The 20,330-nt window shown below is 45.0% G+C and overlaps 2 protein-coding genes and 1 long non-coding RNA gene across 3 annotated transcripts in view; 1 reads left to right on the top strand and 2 right to left on the bottom strand.

Moving 5' to 3' along the window:
* LOC309672209 (TGF-beta receptor type-2-like) overlaps positions 1 to 8,946 on the top strand; it is a 33,774-nt gene extending 24,828 nt beyond the window's left edge. The window contains exons 4-7 of the mRNA XM_082483655.1: positions 2,158 to 3,113; positions 3,230 to 3,371; positions 4,633 to 4,760; positions 8,505 to 8,946. Coding sequence (XP_082339781.1) covers positions 2,158 to 3,113; positions 3,230 to 3,371; positions 4,633 to 4,760; positions 8,505 to 8,717 — 1,439 coding nt within the window. The 3' untranslated portion in view covers positions 8,718 to 8,946. The remainder of the gene's footprint in view (positions 1 to 2,157; positions 3,114 to 3,229; positions 3,372 to 4,632; positions 4,761 to 8,504) is intronic.
* On the bottom strand, positions 4,991 to 5,649 carry LOC309672210. The gene is made up of 3 exons (XR_014269220.1): positions 5,513 to 5,649; positions 5,241 to 5,300; positions 4,991 to 5,036 (listed from the first exon to the last, which is right to left on the bottom strand). It is a non-coding gene; the product is annotated as an uncharacterized lncRNA (long non-coding RNA).
* Positions 8,947 to 12,275: 3,329 nt separating the features above from the next.
* OSBPL11 (oxysterol binding protein like 11) overlaps positions 12,276 to 20,330 on the bottom strand; it is a gene marked incomplete at its 5' end in the record, with an annotated part of 42,894 nt that continues 34,839 nt past the window's right edge. The window contains 3 exons of the mRNA XM_082484628.1: positions 12,276 to 14,230; positions 15,639 to 15,792; positions 16,433 to 16,615. Of these exons, the coding sequence (XP_082340754.1) occupies positions 14,153 to 14,230; positions 15,639 to 15,792; positions 16,433 to 16,615 (415 nt within the window). The 3' untranslated portion in view covers positions 12,276 to 14,152. The remainder of the gene's footprint in view (positions 14,231 to 15,638; positions 15,793 to 16,432; positions 16,616 to 20,330) is intronic.

The following is a 20,330-nucleotide window of genomic DNA, read 5'->3' as shown; positions in this document are numbered from 1 at the left end:
CCTCCCCAACTCCAAATGAACCAGGTTTATCCAAGTGCCCATCAAGAATCTGACCCATAACAAAGGCAAATGAGTTTCTGTAATTACAAAGCAATGAGACGCTGAAAATGAGCCTAAGCATAACCTGCAAGTTGGCGGCATAGCTTCTCCCACAGCGCAAAGAAAAATATAAAAAAAAAAAAAAGAAATCACATAAAATGCAAATTCTCAGAACAAACAAGCCGCTTTTAATGAAGGCAAACGATGCTAAATTTGGCAGTTCTTTGCTGCTTGCCGAGCCAAACATAACAGGTACACACACTTCTAGGGAGAGATAGTCAAATCCCAAAGCCGACGCTGGGATATGTAATTTCACACAAAAATGACAACTGGCTCATTGGAAATGCCACCCCCACCAAAGGCTTCCACGAACAGCCTCCTCCTGCCAGCCCGCACGTAAAGTCCCGAAACTCAGAGCGAGAGCAGCGCGGGCCTTAAACAATTATCTCCCCTGATTTGGTTCGTGGGACGAGCTTGGGAAGCCCCAGACTCGGAGACCCCATTGCTTACATCCCTTGCGTCTGCTTTAAAGGATCGTTTGCATTTTAAAGGTTAACGTATGATCTTCTTCAACGGCATAGACAAATGCTGAGCGGAGAAATACCTAATAGAGGTGAGCATTTCTCCAGCAGCTGAAGCAGGCAGATTTTTTTCCCCATTTCTTGATTTGTTAAGCCCTGTTCTCAGGGCTGCAGGGGACCCCACCAGACCTCAGGGACGACCCTAAAGAACACGGGGCGGCATTGTTTCCTAAAGCCGTGCAAGCAGGAGCCCAGCAGACACCTTGGGAAGACACCGGGGTGGGGTTGAGCACGCAGAGTCCTCTCCACCCCTGCACTGGCTGAGCTTGGCCCTGGAGGTCCACCTCCCCCTGGCAGGGATAGAAAGACCCACGCAGCGATGCTCACCGAGGCGTGGGTTTACAGACCCGCAGGTATCACCAGAGCAGCTACATTTGCTCTCCATGGAAGAGGTCTAAGCCGGGCTGCAGCCCCTCCGTATCCAAGGGCTCGCATCGGGAAGGAGCGTCCTCCCGAAGGAATTCGCTGAAGTTGTGTTAACTTCCCCTTTTCAGGACTCATGCGTGCAACTCCCTTAAAAATATCTTCTCTTCCTTCAGCGTTTCAAAGATGAGATCGCAAGCATCGGGTAAATCCATTAAAGCAGTAGGTGATATCCAGGCCTAACACTTTCCAAAATAAACATATTCCTGCGTTAGTTATTGATTTATATCAGTTTAGGTTGATCTTGTGGTTTGAACCTGATGCCTATTTTAGAAACGCTTTCACAGCCTTGCAGAAATTAGCTGCAGCACATTTTTTTGAAATTTGCCAAGGAAAATAGCAAAACGCTCTGTTTTTCCAGAACCTGAATTATGATCTGCACACACTGAGGTCAAGCAGCGAGAGTTTTGCTTATGGAATGATTCTTATCCCTCTTCCCCTGGGTTATTATACTTGGCAGAAAAACCTCTGAGTAAGATTTTACTTGAATATCTCTACTGAAGTCAGCATGTTTATTCCAGGAATCGCGAACATCAAAGGATCAGACAATTATATGTTGTGCGAGGGTTAGGGCTTTTTGTGCGTTCCCCCCGCCTCGATGATCTGAAGGCTGACAGGGGTTTAAAAGAAATAAAACAAAAGCAGCCATGCCCGCTCCGTTCACGGGGGTCGGGGCTGTAACACGGCGAAGAAGGAGAAGCCAACACTGGGAAGCAGCACTGAAACGATGCTCCTTTACACTAATTACCGTGCAAAGCATCCCGGTGTTCCCCTGGGATGCACGGTCCTGCATGCTGCCCACCCCCCCCGCCAGCATCCCTCCCGGCTCCCCGTGCACGGCAGGGGGCCGGCGAAGCCCCAGCCCCAAATTTGCTCTGTTCAAGCATTGCCTCAGCTTTATCACTGTTATTCCCACCCCGGCTCCCCTTGCCATGAGCACAAGATTGGCTTGGGAGCCACCTAAAGGGCAGCTGAGCCATCTTGGCGGCAGCGGCGGGGTCTCACCCGCCGCATCGCCCGGCCCAGAACCCTCGCTTGATAAACGGAGCTAAATTTGAGACCTAAACCGAGCAGCTCCCTCGGTAACTGCCTACATCTGGGATTCTCTGCCGGGACGGGGTCTGTGCGCAGCGTGCCTTGCGGCCCCGCAAAGGGCTGCGCTTCATTAACGGCTTCGCATATTTTCCTCCTCCGCGTGATGAAAACGAGCTGTTGCAGACCCGCGGCGGCAGCGCCCTCGCCTTTGCTTTCCTCCCCACAGGCTACTCCATGCTGCAGAGCAAGGAGGTGATCCCGGTGGCCGCCATCAGCCTCCTGCCCCCGCTGCTGGTGGCGGTGATGATCACGGTGATATTCTACCTCTGCCGCACGCAGAAGCGGCGCAAGAGAGCCAAGGCGTGGGGTGGGAAAGCGGGGCAGCCCCCAGCACTGCCGGAGCCGGGGAGGTCTGCCGAGCGGGAGGAGAAGTTGTCCGTGCTGATGGACGAGAGCCCGGCCGGCGCCAGCCCCACCTGCGCCAGCAGCCGCCCCGCCGAGCTGCTCCCCATCGAGCTGGACGAGATGGTGGGCAAAGGGCAGTTCGCGGAGGTGTGGAGGGCCAAGCTGAGCCACAGCCGCTCGGGGCAGTACGAGACGGTGGCCGTGAAGATCTTCCCCTGCGAGGAGTACTCCTCCTGGAAGAACGAGAGCCAGATCTTCACCGACGCCAGCCTGAAGCATGACAGCGTCCTGCGGTTCCTCACCGCCGAGGACCGGGGCGCAGGGCCCCGCCGGGAGTACTGGCTCATCACTGCCTACCACAGCCAGGGCAACCTCAAGGACTACCTCTCCCGCCACGTCCTGAGCTGGATGGACCTGCAGAAGATGGCAGGCTCCCTGGTAAGTGGGGTGGCCCACCTCCACAGCGACTACACCGCCTGCGGCAGGCCGAAAATCCCCATCGCCCACCGGGACATCAAAAGCACCAACGTCCTGGTGAAGAACGAGCAGGAGTGCGTACTCTGCGACTTCGGCATCGCCATACGCCTTGACCCTTCCCTGACGGTGGATGACTTCGCCAACAGCGGGCAGGCAAGTATGACCCACCGGCTGTCCCCGGAGGGGACCCTTTGCAAACCACCCTTGGTCACCCTGCAGCCGAAGTCCTCGCCCACCCCTGCTAATGCCTCTCTCCTCTTTGCGGGCAGGTGGGCACCGCCAGGTACATGGCCCCAGAGGTCCTGGAGTCCAGGGTGAACCTGGAAGACCTGGAGTCTTTCAAGCAGATGGATGTCTACTCCATGGCCCTTGTCTTGTGGGAAATGGCCTCCAGATGCGAAGTGGTAGGAGGTAGGAGCATCGCACCAGGGTTGCCACGTGCCTTTTTGCTCCCTTCCTCCCCGCACAGGGACGTGGCTCACCCTTGTGTCCTCAGCAGTGGCTCGGGACCTGATTTGGGGTGGCTTGGGTCTCTGCAGGGCTGCTAAAAGCTGGCGGCAGCTCCTCCCCCGTGGCTGCCTGCCCTGTGTGCCGTGGCTTGAAGGGGCTGGCTCAGTGGCCGAGGAGCAGCACGGGACCCCAGGGGGTCATCTGGTCCAGCCCCTGCTCGAAGCTGGCCAGCGGCCAAGTCACATCCGAGTGGGTGCCGGCGATGCAAAGCCAACCAAGCAGGAAGAGCCAAAGCTGCCTCCCCCTCCCGGGCCACAAGCACTTTTTATTTTTTTTCAGACAGCAGCAGAGGGTTTATGTTGCAACAGGGACTCGCAAACTCCAGCCTCCAACAGAGCCACGTCCTCCCTCGCTTCCCAGAGCCACATCCTGGCATCTGAAATTGCGCATAGCAAAACATTTCATTAATTGCCCTGCTGCTAGCCCCGGCCTGCCCTTCTGCCTGCTCCCCTCTCTTCCCTTTTTAGCTCTCTCCGCTTCCTTCCCTATCCCACCTGCTTGCAATACAAGCCCACGGAGCTGCAAGAAGCTCCAATTCTCAGCCAGAAACCTGCCCCAACCACCCCCGTGTGTCCCCCGCTCAGTGGTGGGAGAGCCTTGCTGTCTCAGATGCCCTGTGCATCCTTTACTCCTGAGCCCGCGTCCCGCGCCATCCCTCCCCACCTGTATTTCACCTGCATTCACATCCAGACAGAAGCTGGCAGAAACCAGGGTGGCCCATCACCTCTGCAACAGGGGTTTTCTCCTTGGCCTTCCACGACATGGGGTGGCTCTTCTGGAAGGGCCGTTTCTTCTCTCAGCCGATCCATGCCCGCAGCAGGAATCTGGGTGCTGGTACCGTTGTCGCTTCTCCCAAGTTTCACCAGCGTAATACATTTTACCTGCTCAAAATACATCTCACCCAAAGACAGACTACGTCCTTTGTAGTGCATCTCTTGGGTTCAGGAAGGTGGTCAGATGGTTCCTCGGTCTTATCTCTGAAAACGACCTCTATAAGAAAACCCAGGACTATGTTTCAGTGTTCAAATCCTAAATTGTTTCCAGATCCATTTATTTTTGCAGACTGATAAAAACAAATTTATTCTCATCCAGTGGACGGTACCAAAGCAAAGCAGCAAATGCATGAAAAACATCCTCTAACACTGCTGTTGCTTCCTTGCAGAGGTAAAGAATTATGAGCTGCCTTTTGGGTCAAAAGTCCAGGAGCAGCCCTGTGTGGATACCATGAGGGACATCGTGCTGCATGGCAGAGGACGCCCCGAGATCCCGAGCAGCTGGCTGGTGCATCAGGTAAACTGGGAGTAGCTGGTTCAGAAAAAGAGCAATATTGTCCCACTTCAGTAACCCAGCCTAAAAACCATTACGGCTGTAATCAAAGCAAAAGCAGGCAGAACTCCTGGACCCTACTTACAACTCCTCCTTGGCTGGCTGAGCCCACGTAAGCCCCACAAGACCCAATTCCCTGGTGTTTAAAAGCTGTCAGCCAGGGGTACAGCAAAATTTAACGATGAATAAGTTGCCCCGATCAGGAAGCGTTATGAATGCCAAGCGATGGTATTCAGACACCTTGCAGATAACAGCAGAATGGAGCATTTTAGCACAAGCTATTCTCATGAAACAGTAAATTATTTCAGTCATTTCTCCCATAACCACCATATCCAGGAACACACGGTCCCTGCCGCACAGCCGTCTCACACCAGGGACCAGGGGCAGAAATGTGCACCCAGCCTCCTGCCCACACGGTTGTGGAGGTTTCAAGCTCAAAATTACCTCTAACGTGAGAGGTCAGGACTTGGCTTGTGAGAAGGACTTCTGCAAGGAAAGCATCTCCTGCAAGTGAAACAATCAGGAAAATACGCATGAAGCTGAGAGCAGGAACCTGCCAGGCTCAAGTCTTGTCAAGGGGAAGTCCTTCGGCTCAGAGGGTCTGAAAGCACAGCATCTCGGCACAGAAAGCATAACCCAGCTCTCTAGAGTAGAAATACTTCATCAACAATGAGATGTGCTCTGTTGAAACCACCCCTAAGCACACCCAGACCAACCTGCTCCAGAAACACAACCACCTCCTGGCCCTGACGTGGTCCTCTCTCCCCCAGGTCTAGTACTTTCTTCCATGCACTGAGGACACAAGGGGTAACAGGCATGCTGACTGTGATTTTTCAACTCTTGCTTGACTTTGGTACTTCTTAAATTTCACGTCTTGTGGAAAAACACCATCCGCTGATCAATGATTCAGTTCATCTGAAAAACAAGCTGAAACATTGAGCCCGCTGGCTCAGCGCATCGTTTTGCAGTATCCACCCATAAAACACACTGCTACTGCTTCCACTCTGCCTGGATGGCATGCAAAGCCAGGCTTTCCAAAAGGAGAGAGATCATTTCGTGATCTTAGGAGGCCACACGTTCCCTACAATATCTCCTCTCAAACCCATGTTTGTCCAAAGACTCGCAACCGACCTGACCGACCAAAGCTGCAAACAGCATCAAATGAATCTGGTTTCTGCTGGACCGGCAGCGAGTTTATCAGTCGGCAAGTCCATTTCTGAAGTTCACTCAGCCATTTTCCTTGATGAAGGCAAATAGGGGAACTTCAATCAGCACTGCTACATACTTGAAGTCTTTGAGTATTCATCACAGTCGTTCACCTCCCAGGGTCTCTGATAAACTTTGAAACCACAGGAAAAACATGCAGAGGCTTGGGCTGTGAAAAAAAAAAAAAATCACACTCTGACAGAACCTGAGCACAACTGCGCTGTTTGCTGAGCTGAAGAAGGGCTGACTGCAATCACCACCGAGAAATAACATCGCTGCAGTTGGGTTGGTCAAGCACGTAAAGAGAGCGAGGCTTATAAGGTAGTAACTTTTATTAGACCACCTGATACTCACCGGGGAAGAGGAACAGAAAAACCACGTTGTGTTCCTGAAAGTTTGCCTCCAACTTGTCTTGGTTGATCTAATAAACATCTCCTTACAAGTCTGGCTCTACATGATTTCCCAGGCATTTTGCAACCAGTCTCCCCAGGATGCGGCATAGGGCAGCACCATCTGCTGGGAAGCAGCAGAAAGCCACCGGTTTGTGCCAAGGGCTTCCTTGGGAATCACAGAATGGTGGGGGTTGGAAAGGACCTTCAGAGATCATCTAGTCCAACCCCCCCCCCGCCAGAGCAGGGTCACCTACAGCAGGTTGCACAGGAATGCATCCCAGACAGGTTTTGAATATCTCCAGAGTGGGAGACTCCACAACCTCTCTGGGGAGCCCGTGCCAGTGCTCTGCCACCCTCAAAGTAAAGAAATTCCTCCTCATGTTTAGATGGAACTTTCTATGCTCAAGTTGGTGCCTGTTGCCCCTTTTCCTGTTGCTGTGCACCACTGAAGAGGCTGGCCCCATCCTCTTGACACGCACCCTTTAGACATTTATAAGCATCGATGAGATCCCCTCTCAGTCTCCTCTTCTCCAGGCTTAACAGACACAGGTCTCAGCCTTTCCTAAGAAGAATCAAGTGCTTCCTGCAGGAGGAAGCGTTGGGTGACACCAAGAGAGGGTAACAAATCACTCACCTGAACAGGAAGCACCCATAGATGTTCCCACCAACAAAAATAAGTTTTATATGGAGCTCCAAATGCTACTTCCACATTTCCACCCATCAGAATCCCTCTCAGCCAAGCGAGGGCCTACGTTGTTGGCCACGGTTTAAGATTTTCAGCAGATGTAAGCGTTAATTTCCCTGACAGAGCTCACTCACCGTGCGTGCTGCCCATCAGCAACTCCAGGGCAACTGTTCGCAAGGCTGCACAATAAAGCCCATTGAGGAAATTTATCCCCAAACTTTCCCAGATAACTTACAAACACCTTAAGCCCATGCTTCCACCTCGCTCCACACCCCACCACATTCTAAAAAAAAAAAAAAAAAAAAAAAACCAAACAAACAAACAAAAAAAACCAAACAAAACAATAAGTGGTTATTTAGGCCAGGTAAATTCCTGGATCTGGTTCACAAAGCAGCCGAACAGACTGTTGTACCAGCACAACTGAAGGGCTGGTGCAGAACAGGAAGGAGCAATGGGAGCTTAAGTCAATATTGCCACTAAAAATATATTTGTTAAAGCTCGGCATCCTTTGGAAATCTGAGATACCAAATATAAAAGCCAAACTAAGTGCATTTTGTGAGCGTAACAAGATGTTCCAGTTGTACCATTCAAAAGAGCATCATCGCTACTTCTAAGGTGAGCTGCAAATAAATGTCATGATTTCAGGGTAAAATTAAGCACAGAAAATCTAACAACTAAACCATACGACAGTGCCATGTTCTGTTGAGAAAAGGCTTATTTTAAAAGCTTCAGCTGAGCTAGCTCATTTTTGCATGTTAATCAATTATCTTCAAATCCTTTTGACTAAGCTAATAAATGAGTGACGTAAGAGGTACTGAAACGCACCATCTGTCAGTTTTACTGCACAATCCTGTTCTCTCTAATCTGTGTCCATTATGGAAGATTTAGTACGATGAACCTTAGGGGCAAGCAGCGAGTTCAGAGAAAGGTGCAAGAAGGACAGATGACACTGACGGTACATCTCTGCAGGAATTGCATTTTCCTCTTGCGTTGGTCTATATGAGGCTTTTGGCTTCTCTTCATTGCAAATTAAGAAATACACAAAACCCACTGAAAAACACCAAGCTTTATTTAGAGTAATGATTTTTCAACTGTGTTGCAACCTGGGTTGATAATGATGCAGAAAGCGATAGCACATGATAGGCATTATATAGGCTAAGGAAGGTTCAGCACAGCTTCTGGGGCTAGCTGTGTTGCCAGCTTAAGAGGGGGAAAAAATACCAGCTGAATAGTGCCATTTTGGTTTTAAGCCCAAAATTTTGGGACTCTTAAGGTTGGCCGAAAAAAAAAAACCAACAAAAAAACCAAACACGTTTCTGCAGGAAGCTGTCAGAAGTATGGTAAACCACTGTGACTACTTTAGATCAGCTTCTAGCTCCTCTTCCTCCTGCCTTCAGATCTTAATTTCAGCCCTTTTGACTGCAGGGAATGCGTTTTCTGTGCGACACCATCACAGAGTGCTGGGACCACGACCCCGAGGCTCGTCTCACTGCCCACTGCGTGGCTGAGCGCTTCAACCTGATGGCACAGATGGATTGCGACGACATCCTCAACAACAACACGGACAACGAGGCCACCAAAACAGCCTCTCCCGGCGGGGAGCACCAGGACAGTGATGGGAGCAGAAACACGCAGTGATACAGCAGGCAAAAAGCCTCATCGTGAGAGATGAGGAGAAAACAGCAAGGAGCGTTTAGCTTATGGGGAAAAGCCCTGCTTCGTTTTTCAAAATGGAACTAAGATCTAGTACATAACTTATTTATAAGATCTGTTTCCTCCCACAGATACAGTGAACTGTGGAATCGATACTTCGGTTAAAGTGCAACACTATATATGAACTGATTTTGTACTTACTTTAAAATGTATAATGATGCAAAGCATTCCTTTTATTATTTTTTAAAATAATAATGTTTAATCTTTTATTAATAAGCACCTGAATTCCATGTCTATCTTTTGAAGTCCTTCCACATTGCCATCATGAGTTCTTCTAACTACTTATTCTGCACAGATAAGACAATTTTCAAATTTTCCTTTTTTAACAGCCTCCATGCACAAAAAATATAAATGTGTTGTAGCAGCAGAAAAAAAAATCTTGAGATGTAACACACTCTCAGTAGAAGAAATGCTGGCACCCATGAAAATTATTCATTGATCAGACAGCCCTTAATACACTATAAAGATACCCGATAACCCAGTTCGCAAAAGCCAGATTTGCTGCAACACCAACACACCTTTTTCCACTGGGGAGCTCTTGGGTGTACTTGATAGTTCAGCTGGGTGCACAAAGTTTCTTCAGCAGAAAAAAAATAGTCCCCAGTGTAGACGCTGCTGTTTCACTCTAAGAAGTCTCCGTACGGGATATCCAGACAACTCTTTCCCCATATCAGTCCAGTTTTCAGCCACCTCTAGCCTACAGGTTTGTGCCACAGTAATACCGTGAACACAAACATGTTGGCTAATTCTTCTTGCAACCCTTTCGCACCCCTCTGCTTTATTACTCAACCTGAAGAAACATGATCAGACAGAACCAGGACCTTTACTCCCATAACCACCAGACCACACCAGGCTGCCTGTGTAGTAGAAGGGCAATTAAGGAAAGGTAAGTCCTACCTCGCTCTGAACCCTGGCACTGCGCAAATCTTAATCCCTCCACCCTTGGCAGCAAAAAGTAATAAAAAACTACTAAGAAGCCCTGCAAGCCTGTACCTGACACTCACGTACACAGAGGTGTATCTTTCAGGATAGCATTGGAGAGGAATACTTTGCTTGCCAGCATGCAGCTGCACAGAGCAACCCCTACAAGAGACGGGAAGAGAGAAAACCATGCAACAGCCATAAGCTTCCTACAGCCGAGGGTCCCCAGTGGGGAGCAGGGCAGCAGATCTGCAGGGCTGTTTCAGCTATGACAGCACCAGCCCATACAAAAAGCTTTTCTTCTCTCACTATTGTTTCCACAGCTCCTAAATTAAAACCCTAGAACAAAATTGTCTCTAATTCCTTTGAAGAAGGCCAGAAGGGGAATGAATTAGGTTGCATTAAATCTAAATAATAAAAACTAATTTGGCTACCAAGTATAAGTCTCCACCTGCAACTGTGACCATACCTTTCATTGTCACCAATCCCCCACCTGGCTGTCACCTTGTGATTGTTTCAAACTAAACCCCTTCTCCCCTGTTCACCTGAAACACACCCTTTCCACCCACCTGACCTCAGCCTCATTTCTTTAATATATTAACCACTGCTCTACTGTATATATACCCAAGATGAACAGAGAGCACGGGGCGGCTTTTCTGACACGGAGATAAGAAGCTATGGGAACACACCAAATTCTCCCCTAGGCTGTCCAGTCTTTCCTTCTCGGAATATTCAGTGCAGAATTTCCCCTACCAAGCTTTGCACCAAGTTGTCTGGATATTACACCAATGAATATGTTTACTTGTTCTTCCAAGTTCAGTTCAAGAGGATTTAAAAGATGCTCTGACTGGTTCTTCCACAAGTGACAGGGACAGAGGGGGATCAGCCTGTGCAAACTAGACGTCAAAGGCTGCATCTCTGCTTCTGATGGCTGAAATCAAAATTCTCCTGGGGAGACAGAGACTTAATCCTAGGGTTGGCTGTAAATATGCTGAAAAACTTCTCAATCTATTCCTCTCCCCACGCCTAAAATCTTGAACAGTCCAATTTACATAATGCAGTTTTTCCATGAAAACCAAGTCCAGAATCAAGCTCTCAGGATTATACGCTTGAATGCCTGCATTAAATAGGAGGGACTGCGTTAAATAGGAGTCACTTTAAGTAGGAGTTTCTGTTTTCCACGAGCAGCACAGTACACAGCACCTCTGAAGAGAGCCACTTATTTAAGCTCCAAGATCTGTTTATAACCCAGGGAGCCTAAAACCACTGAGATCAGTAAGAATTTTGCCCTTAACTTCAGTGGAGCCCAATCAAGTGAAGAAGACAGAAGGGAGGAACATAAGCCAAAATCCTATATTTTGCCACCTCCCCATTGAAGACACTGTGGTTCTAGCAAATATCTACATAGGAAGCAGCAGTGAGTCCTTCCCTTCGCTCCAGAAGGTGCAAGATGGAAACAACAGCAGTTAAGCAAGTGAATCAAATCTGGTCAGAGTTAAAAATACACATATTAGTCCGTAGGGTGCTTGCAACTCAGAGAAATCACATAAGTGTCTTACAATTTAAGCTGGATATTCAGTGGCTAGAAGTTTTTTTTAACTGCTTTCACAGTATCACAGTATGCTAGGGATTGGAAGGGACCTCAAAAGATCATCTAGTCCAATCCCCCTGTCGGAGCAGGAACACCTAGATGAGGTTGCACAGGAAGGCGTCCAGGCGAGTTTTGAATGTCTCCAGAGAAGGAGACTCCACAACCTCCCTGGGCAGCCTGTTCCAGTGCTCTGTCACCCTCACTGAGAAGTTTCTTCTCAAATTTTCATTTCATTTCATTTTCAACCATGTCCTTTATTTCTAGAACTAACTAGAAATTTCCATCATAACTAAATCCACATCACGAAGCCATTCCAGTTCTTGTGGTCATCTGAGCAAAGGAAGGCTTTAACTTCTTTTTTTCCAGCAGCAACCCCATGTTAAAAGAAATCGTTTCATGTATTTTAAAAGACTACTTCTGCAGCATTGGGTCTATTTTTACACAACAAAATTAGTAACAGCTTTCTCAGTGCGAAACCACAAGCATACCAGATGAGGGTGGAAGAGAAATAACTTGACTAATAATATTATATAAGAAACACAAATGGGTTTATAGTCAACACGGGAGCTTTTCAGTCTGTTTTACAGCTATCACCTTGACAAATTCCCAAATCAAAATTTTAAGTAGAGCTCAGTGACTGAGCCACAGGTCTATATTTTAATAAGCACAGTTGATCCCTGGAGTACGTTCAGCTGATAAAGGTTTGTTTTCTGCTCTGATCACAGCAATATTGCACCACAGCCCTTGCTGTTTGTTTAAAGCAAATCACACAGATAAAACAACTATGAAACACATACAGAGTCAATTTATTTTCTGTCCCTCTACCAGCCCCAGTTTGGTGTGGGTTCTGATGAACCATGGAAGTTCATGTGTTGCCACCATGATTCCTACCCCAAATCCTGGAATCCACCAAGAAGCACACCCCAAATGTACCGCAGACCCAGAAACAAGGAGGAACTAATCCCACTGTTTTCATTTTTATTTTTATTCCTGGTTAAACATGAAAATGCCCAATGGATATCCAAAACTAACACAACAGGATGGTTGTATAGAATATCACACACAAGACAGCAGGGCCTAAAACATTCTTCTGCTGGAGAATATATTTACTACTCAAGTGCACAGTGCCAAAATATCCCGCTTTAAGGGCCAAGGAAAGCCCAGACAGACAGATCTCCAGCATAAAAGATGATAACCTACTCCTCCTGGTCACCTGATCTCTAGGAAAGCACGCAGAACAAATGAATCATTTTGTAGTTTTATTATCCCCACCCCCACTTCTCACAAACAGACTATGACTCGCATTGAGATCTCAGTGCATTTCACAGCAAAAAAAAAAAAAAAAAAAAATGTACAACAGGATCAAAATAGTTGTGCATAAACCCAACTCTTTTTTTTTTTTTCTTTTTTGCACAATTTACAGTTTGTGTTGAAAGTTAACATGGTTATTTAAACCTTCTGATGCATTCTTACAATTGTATCTTCTCCATGGAAAACATCTTACCAGATCACACAGTTGTGAGCTCTCATAACGCTGGATCAGGTGCAGCCATTACCATGGCTGGGAAGTGGCAGATAATGTTATATACACTGACTGGAAGACTACATCAGAAGAAAAAACAGAGTAGAGTAAGGCACCACTGTTGGAAAAATTAAGGTAGCTTGTAGTTACAATAACAAAAGCCATAGTAAGTACTATTCTTAATTGCCAGCAATTCTTAGACTTCAATAAAATAGTTATAAAAAAACAAAACAAAGGATGTTTGTACCTGAATACAGTTTCCTGATATCTGATTGTGTTTCAAATCAATACCCAGTCCTCCGCATAATCAGCTTTTTTTTATGGTAAGATGAAAAACCAGGACCTACAGTCCATGTATGCACAGGTCACATTTCACTGCTTTGTTCCGAATAACACCACAGGAGACAAACCAAAACAATCCAAAGGACAGTTTGTAACACTGATACTTCTTCTCTGAGATGATTAGACGGGCAGAGAAATTTAAATACGAAATTGTACGTTTTCTGTTCATTTTGAAAGCCTTAGTCCTCGGGAAGGGAAGGTGGAGGAAGAAAAAAAAAAGGCCAAACCTCATTACATTATAACATGAGAAAAATCAAAGTCACTCAAAGAGATTTAATAAAATTAGGAGTTGAAAAGTGTTCAAATTACTTTTCCAATTCAAGTCAATTATTTCAAGTATATTAAAATGTTTCAGAGGAAAAATTTCTCCATGGTTACAATTCTAATTGCTTTTATAAATCCATAAAAAAGAAAGGTAGTCTCTACATATATCCCATATTCCTCCGATGCATGCACGCGTTCTCTCCAAAGAAAAAAAGTCATCACGATCCAGTTGTTTCTTAACACTGATTTCAGGCACATCTTCCAAACATCCCTCCAGTTTTCACCAGAAAGGTTAATCACTGGGCATAAAAGCAGCAATTTTTTTGTTGCTGTTGTCTACATGGGTACTGAGCAGGTTTCAGTTATTAGAGCTTGACGCTGATTCTGAAAAAGTTCCCATGTCACTCCAATATCCAACGATTCCTTCTTCTGTTAGGCAGCTTTTGCAATCAGATCTACTTAGAAGAATCTTACACAATTCAGATAAAATCTCTTGGATCATACAAAAAACAAGTTGGTTGAATGTACCTGGCAAGTTTGTCTCTACAACTTTTTTTTTTTTTTTTAAACAGCTTTAAAGTGCCCTAGTATACTTATTTCTTTATGCTCATTTAAACTTTCACAATTACATAAAAAGGGGACACTCAGTGTGATTACTGTGTTTTGAGAGACAGAGGAAAAGGAGAAGAAAATCAGAAAACTCATCTTAAAGCAGCTTTTCTAGTTAGTGTCCGTTTGCTGGGTTTGCACAGCAGAGACTGTTTTCCAGAGGGGTTTATGGTAAACCCAGCCATCTCCCTGCAATCGTAAGAGAAAATATGGTTATAATAAAGACAATGCCCCAGGTGAATTCCCTTCACGCAACTATTAGACTGATAGCTGTGAAAACTAGAGGGACATAGCTTATACCTTTCATTCCCACAGATTAAGACACAGAGATCAATGCTGCAGGCTTCTAAGAATATGTCAGAACATGTACTGACTCTTGCCGAGCCACAGCGCTCTCTGGGAATCGACTGCACTTGTAATTAACCTAGATGGAAAGCCACTCTTCTCGACTCCCTGATCCAGATTACTTTAAAAAGCCAAACAAGAAGCCAGCAGAGAGGCAGCTATCCAAGATTATCAGCTCTAACACAGCCCAACCACTGACCCGGAAATGAAGCAGCTCAGGATTACATTTAAACATTTTCCGAGTAGATCTGTATCTCAGATTAGCAACAGAATTTCACCTCTTCTAAATCTAGATACTAACAATATAAATATCTAAATCTGAGCTAGTCATACTAACATAGCTTTAGAGAACAAAAAACTTTATTGGAGCTAACAGATAGTCCTGAATTTAGAAAACAAAACCAGAAAAAAAAAAAAAAAAAAGAAAAACACCTTTTTAGCTTGTTTTAAACCCTTGCTAGACCACAGATGCAGGAAGAAGGGGGAGTTATGTTACTGAAGTTTCACAGGTAACTCTTTCACTACAAGGAGGATCTAAACTACTACAGCATAAATTTTAGTTGAGTCCTCCGCTCTTGCATGGGGCTCAGCAAAGCTCTCTACACAAGCAGGGTCTCATCATCCGGATCACAAGGAAAGCCATTTAAAAGTTATCAGACCAACAGGTCCCAGTCTTCCTGAGCAGGCTGCAGTTCACCTTCTTAAAAGTCTTACTGTATTATTATTACTACTACTACCATTACTGAAATACAGGTTAAGCCATTCGAACAAATAAGCTCCGTCCAAAACCTAACATACAAGAACACAAGTTTTAAGTTGAGAACTAACTCATGTTCCTTCTTGCTAACAGTAATATCTTGGGTTCATATGCGCACAAGATAAGCAAAATTAGTACTACTGATTATTTTCTCTGGGTATTTACTGTTACAGTCTACTTACACACATACATGTAAAGCTGTTTTCCATGTACCACGTGGAAGTGCTTGGAAAAAGAAACCAAACCACAAAACAGGCAAACATTTTGTTGCAAGGGAATTGCCAAACCAATGTGTTTGGGAAGTGAAGGGTAAAGTCACACCTTCACATGTCTGAGAGTGCTTATGTCACCTTACTTCTATGGATCCCATGGAGCTAAACTGTAAGATTTAAAGCCAAATACTCTGTTCTGACAGGACACAGACCCTTATCTGCACCTGCTTTCATTGTAGCTCTGCCTCCGCCTTCATCAACAGCTAACCACTTGGGAACTTACTTCTTTAAGAAAGTATTTAGTACACCACGGTGTTTCTGTTTCAGCACGAAGCCTCTCTTCGTTCCTCTGTCGTTCTTCAAGGGCTCGCTTGTGCTCTGTAGCCTTATCGATGTCTCCATCCCGCAGAGACTCTGTTACATGCTGCCACAGCCTCCTACAAAACAAATTGTTAACTTCAGTTTTCAAAAGTTTTCTCAGCCTGCAATGTCAAACTACAGGATCACTGCATGCAGTTCTTTCAGAACAGAAGCACTCCCCTCCACTTATACATGACAAACCAACCCAAACCAGAGCACAATGGTGCAGCACAGGTGGAAGGGCTCACAGCCGAGTCTTACAGCTACACTAGCAATTAGGAGCAGATAGGAATGGCTCTGAGGTTTCGGCTGTGCCAATCTAATGTTTGTTTGTATAGCCTTTAAAGTTGCTATGGAAGTGTTACTCAACAAGCAGATTCTTGCGAGGACCTCACTTGTCAGGAGCTGCCCTGCTGAGTAGCTGATGGTTAAAAACAAAAACAAGGAGGCTCTGTTCTAGCAGGCACTTTATGAACGCATAAGACAACTCTGTCCATGAATGAAAGAGGCAAGATAAACAGCCATGTGCCTGCACTTGTTTTTTGCACTTTTTATTATACACTTGTTTTTAATTTTTCATTAAAAAAAAAAAAAACACACCAAAGATCACTGCTGCTAAGCACTATCTACAAATATCTACATTTGCAGGTTTTCCTAAGGCATTCACCGGACAGCTTAGGACAAAACAGGTCAGACAGCAGTAAACACATACTCTACCTAGATTCAAATGGTCCTTGCTTCTCAAGGGGCCGGACTCGTTTTCTTGTCACAGACAGCTTTGTCAAGTCCACATATTTTGTCTCCCCATTGCTGTAGGTGAACTCAAGCACATTGTTCCATTCCCCTTGCACTCTGCATACCACTGTGTTCGTCATGTTCTGCTTCACTTCACCTGTGACTCTAGGAAAGCAATTTATTTTTAAAAGGACATGGCTGAAGACACCTGAGGACTATTCCTTGCATAATCACTCAATTTAATTCTGAATGAGCTGGCAAACTTGTCACACTGCCTTGAAAAATGTTAGTTACTTGAATTGTATTTGCAGGGAGAAACTAAAAGAGCAAAGTGACTTTCACTCATTCCTCTAGTTCTCTTCATGTTACCCAGGAAACTCCATTTTTGGCTTCAGCTTAAACTGGTTTCAAACCTTTTAACAGAATTCAAAATTAGAAAGAAACTAACACAGGCTGGTTCACGTGTAACAAGCAGTTGATCATTTCCACTTGAAACATCACATCAGATATGTAGTTCAGACTTAAAAAATAAACTCTCTAGCAAGAATGAGTCTCACTACCTGCTAGCACTTCATCTCACATCTTTACATCTCCATGTTCTCTATATGTAGGTGGTCTCATTTTTCACAATGCTCACGTAAGCAGCAGACACACAAAGGCAGAAAGCAAGGTAGGAAACTAGGAATCAGAACTGCTTTGCTTTCCTGTCTCTTCCACAGAAACCTCTGCCAATAACAAGATATTAAAAGTCTTTCTAATATGCAGCATTTCAAAGTGTTGCATATATGCTTAAGTATCACCATTATTATGCACACTGATGCATATTTTTCTTCTCAACACCAAGACCTATCCAAAGGCCTCCCAACACTCACTTCATCCTGAATCAAGGAGCAGAAGCTTACTGAGCATTGCCAGGCAAGCAAATTGCTGCCCTCAAACAGAACTTTTACCCCAGGAAGAAGAAACAAAATGGTCTGCATGCTATGCAAACAAGACTTGAGACATTCTCACCTGTAAGGTGCTGCAGGATTCACAGAGTACGCTATCTCCAGCTCCAATTAAACTGCAATTACACAAGCTCTCTACAACACACCACTGTCCAGCTCCCCTTCCCACATTTCATCAACGCTCGCACAAAGCACATTACATCTCCTTTCACACTTACATTATGTGCAGCTAATAATAGCTAACTTGCACACCACTGGTCTGCTGTTATTTCCTTTGAACAACTGCACACAGAGGAACAAAAAGCAGCTCTTCCGTGCTCCCACTTTGCCCACACTGGCTGCATGGTACCACACTCAGAAGGGAGTTGAGGACATGTAGATGCCACTCTCTCTCTTCCACACGCACCGGTCACTTCCAGCTGTGTCAGCATCTACCTGTGCCCCCCCCAAGCCCAGCATAAAAACAGAGAAATTAATTTCTCAGGCAAGAAAACAAGTATCACAGGCAAGACCTTCCAGCCCAGACATACTGGATGCCAGTCAAATCAGACCTGTGGGGAATCGCCAGGGCAAGCGGGGAGAGCTCGCAGCTGGCTCAGAGCAGGAGGCAGCAGCAGCCAGGGCTTCTGCCACATCCTGCGCATGCCAGAGGCAACTAGAGCCAGTCCAGCAGCTCAAGCCTAGTTTAACTTCATTAAAAAGATCTTCCAAAAAAACCAGACTCGTAAGTATGTGCTGCTGCTCAGGCATAGTTTTCTATTTCAAAAACTTAGGATTCATTCAAGAACGGGCCAGAGTTGGAGCAAAATGAGCAATAAAAGCATGTTTACATTAGACTATTAAGCTTTTTTTTTTTGTGGAAGTTAACAAGCACTAACAGTTTCTGAAAACAACTGAAGGAGTAGGCGACAAGCAAGCAGCCTTCATTTTGTGCTGCTTTTTCATCCAACAACTTCCACACCCCACCAAAGCTGTTATATATGGCAGAGTCCCTGTCCTCCTCCTAAGAGATCTCTGAACAGACTGAATCCACAGGATACCAGAGAACAGCCCGTTTGGACTTTGCAGTTACACCTTCAGAAGAGCCTAATTTTTCCAAGCGCAGTGTGGTTACAACACAATACTGACATTCAGTATTTAATATCAATCACAAAATTACTGTCTCTGCTCAGCTTAAAGTAAACATAGTTTCATCACTTACTACTAAGGTGCAATATCGAGCTGCTATACTAAACTCTCATTGCAACCTGTATTTCTTCAAGTTGCATTGCTCTGTGACACACAACCATTCCCAGCATTGCAGATCATAATATCTGTCTGAACTAATACTAGTGATAAAAATCTGCTAGCACTTATTTGTAAGCTTGGCATGATTGATATATGCCTAGCTGTTCGTTATCAACATCCTATTTCATCAAACTAAAGAGGTACAGGACCAAGGAGCCAATATCCAGCTGAGGTCTAACAACAAGGGTCACTCTACAAAAAAAAAAAAAAAGAAAAAAATCTATAACATTGCCATAGCAACTCACTTGCGCTCTGCGTAACCATGACAACACTGCTGCTTCCCCACCAAGAGATTCTTTGGGCAATGTCCAATCATCACCATGTCAAATTTTCAATAGCTACAGTACCTTGAACAGATCGGTCTTTAAAATGTCTCTACATCTGTGACTAATTTCAGAGAGACAAATAACAAAAGTTTCCAAAACTAAATCATTGAAGTAAAATTGCATCCTGTTGCTTACTTTTTATGGCACAACAGGAGCTGTTGCAAGGTGGAAGATACACTGCAAGCACTGGACACAAAAATCCCAAACGATGCATCACTTTATACGTAGCTCTCTTTCTCTTATAACAATTTTAAGCTTCAGTTCTCCAGATGCCATTGGGACAGAGGATCTATGGTTCCAAGTTAAATTCAAAGCATGCATGGGAATTTATGGGGCAAAGTGCTTCAAGATGGAAGCTTTAGTGGGTTTTTTTTGTTTGTTTGTTTTCCTTTAAAAGACAAATACAGCCTTACCCTACTGTTTCAGAAAGGGGGATGTATAGAAGACTGATGATTTTTTGCAACTTGTGAGAGCAACCCATGTTTAAGAAGTTCTGATGTTCTAGGCCGTTACGCATTTCATTATCTTCTCTTACACATTTAATCTAAGAAAGGTTTAAATAAACACGGTCCAGCAAAATGCTCTGGAACCAGATATTCTTTGTGTGACTACTAAATTTTCTCCTTCCTTAATTAACTGTCTACATATTAGCACAAGGCTAATCTGCAGTGGTCTTCCTATACAATCTCTATAAACATCAGTGTTAATGAGTTCTAAAAGCTTTTACACCAAGTGTGCAGACACTTCCCAGAATCTGCTAGAAGTAACTCCAAGCAAGTTTTCTCTGGATTTTCTTTTACCTGTTAGTTTTCAACCATGCATACACAATGAAGAATTACCACTACAACAATTACCATTTTTGTCTTTTTTAAAAGGTATTTTTACTTAGATTTTCTAGTTGCTTAAACTTGATAGTCTTATGTTTTTTATACAGAAATTCCAAGACCAGTAAGTAACAGAAGACTATTTACTAATGTTCCTTGCAGTGCAATTACAATGCATGTTGCAAACAACATGCAACCCCTTTAAGACAGCAAGATGAGCCTCACTGCAAACAAATCGCAAACTGAAAAATAGGAAACACTAACCAACTTCTAACAGAACTAAGAGGATCTGTGGCAGCCAGGAATAAAAGCCAGGAGTAATGTTTTCCCAGTGGTTTGAAGAGCTTCAAACACGGAACTTCCTTACTGTCTTTAAAGGCAGCCTGATTTTTTTTTCCCTGAGGATCACATAAGATGCAGTTGTTCAGTTATGATATTGTTTAAGAGCACAGCAATACCTTCAAGTGTTTATGAACAGGAACAACTATGTTTTCTC

The sequence above is a fragment of the Vanellus vanellus genome (genome assembly GCF_965231255.1).
Source record: "Vanellus vanellus genome assembly, chromosome: 5".
Classification (NCBI taxonomy): domain Eukaryota; kingdom Metazoa; phylum Chordata; class Aves; order Charadriiformes; family Charadriidae; genus Vanellus; species Vanellus vanellus.
Note: the sequence above shows the minus strand (reverse complement) of the source record. Positions and strands in the feature narration are given on the sequence as shown.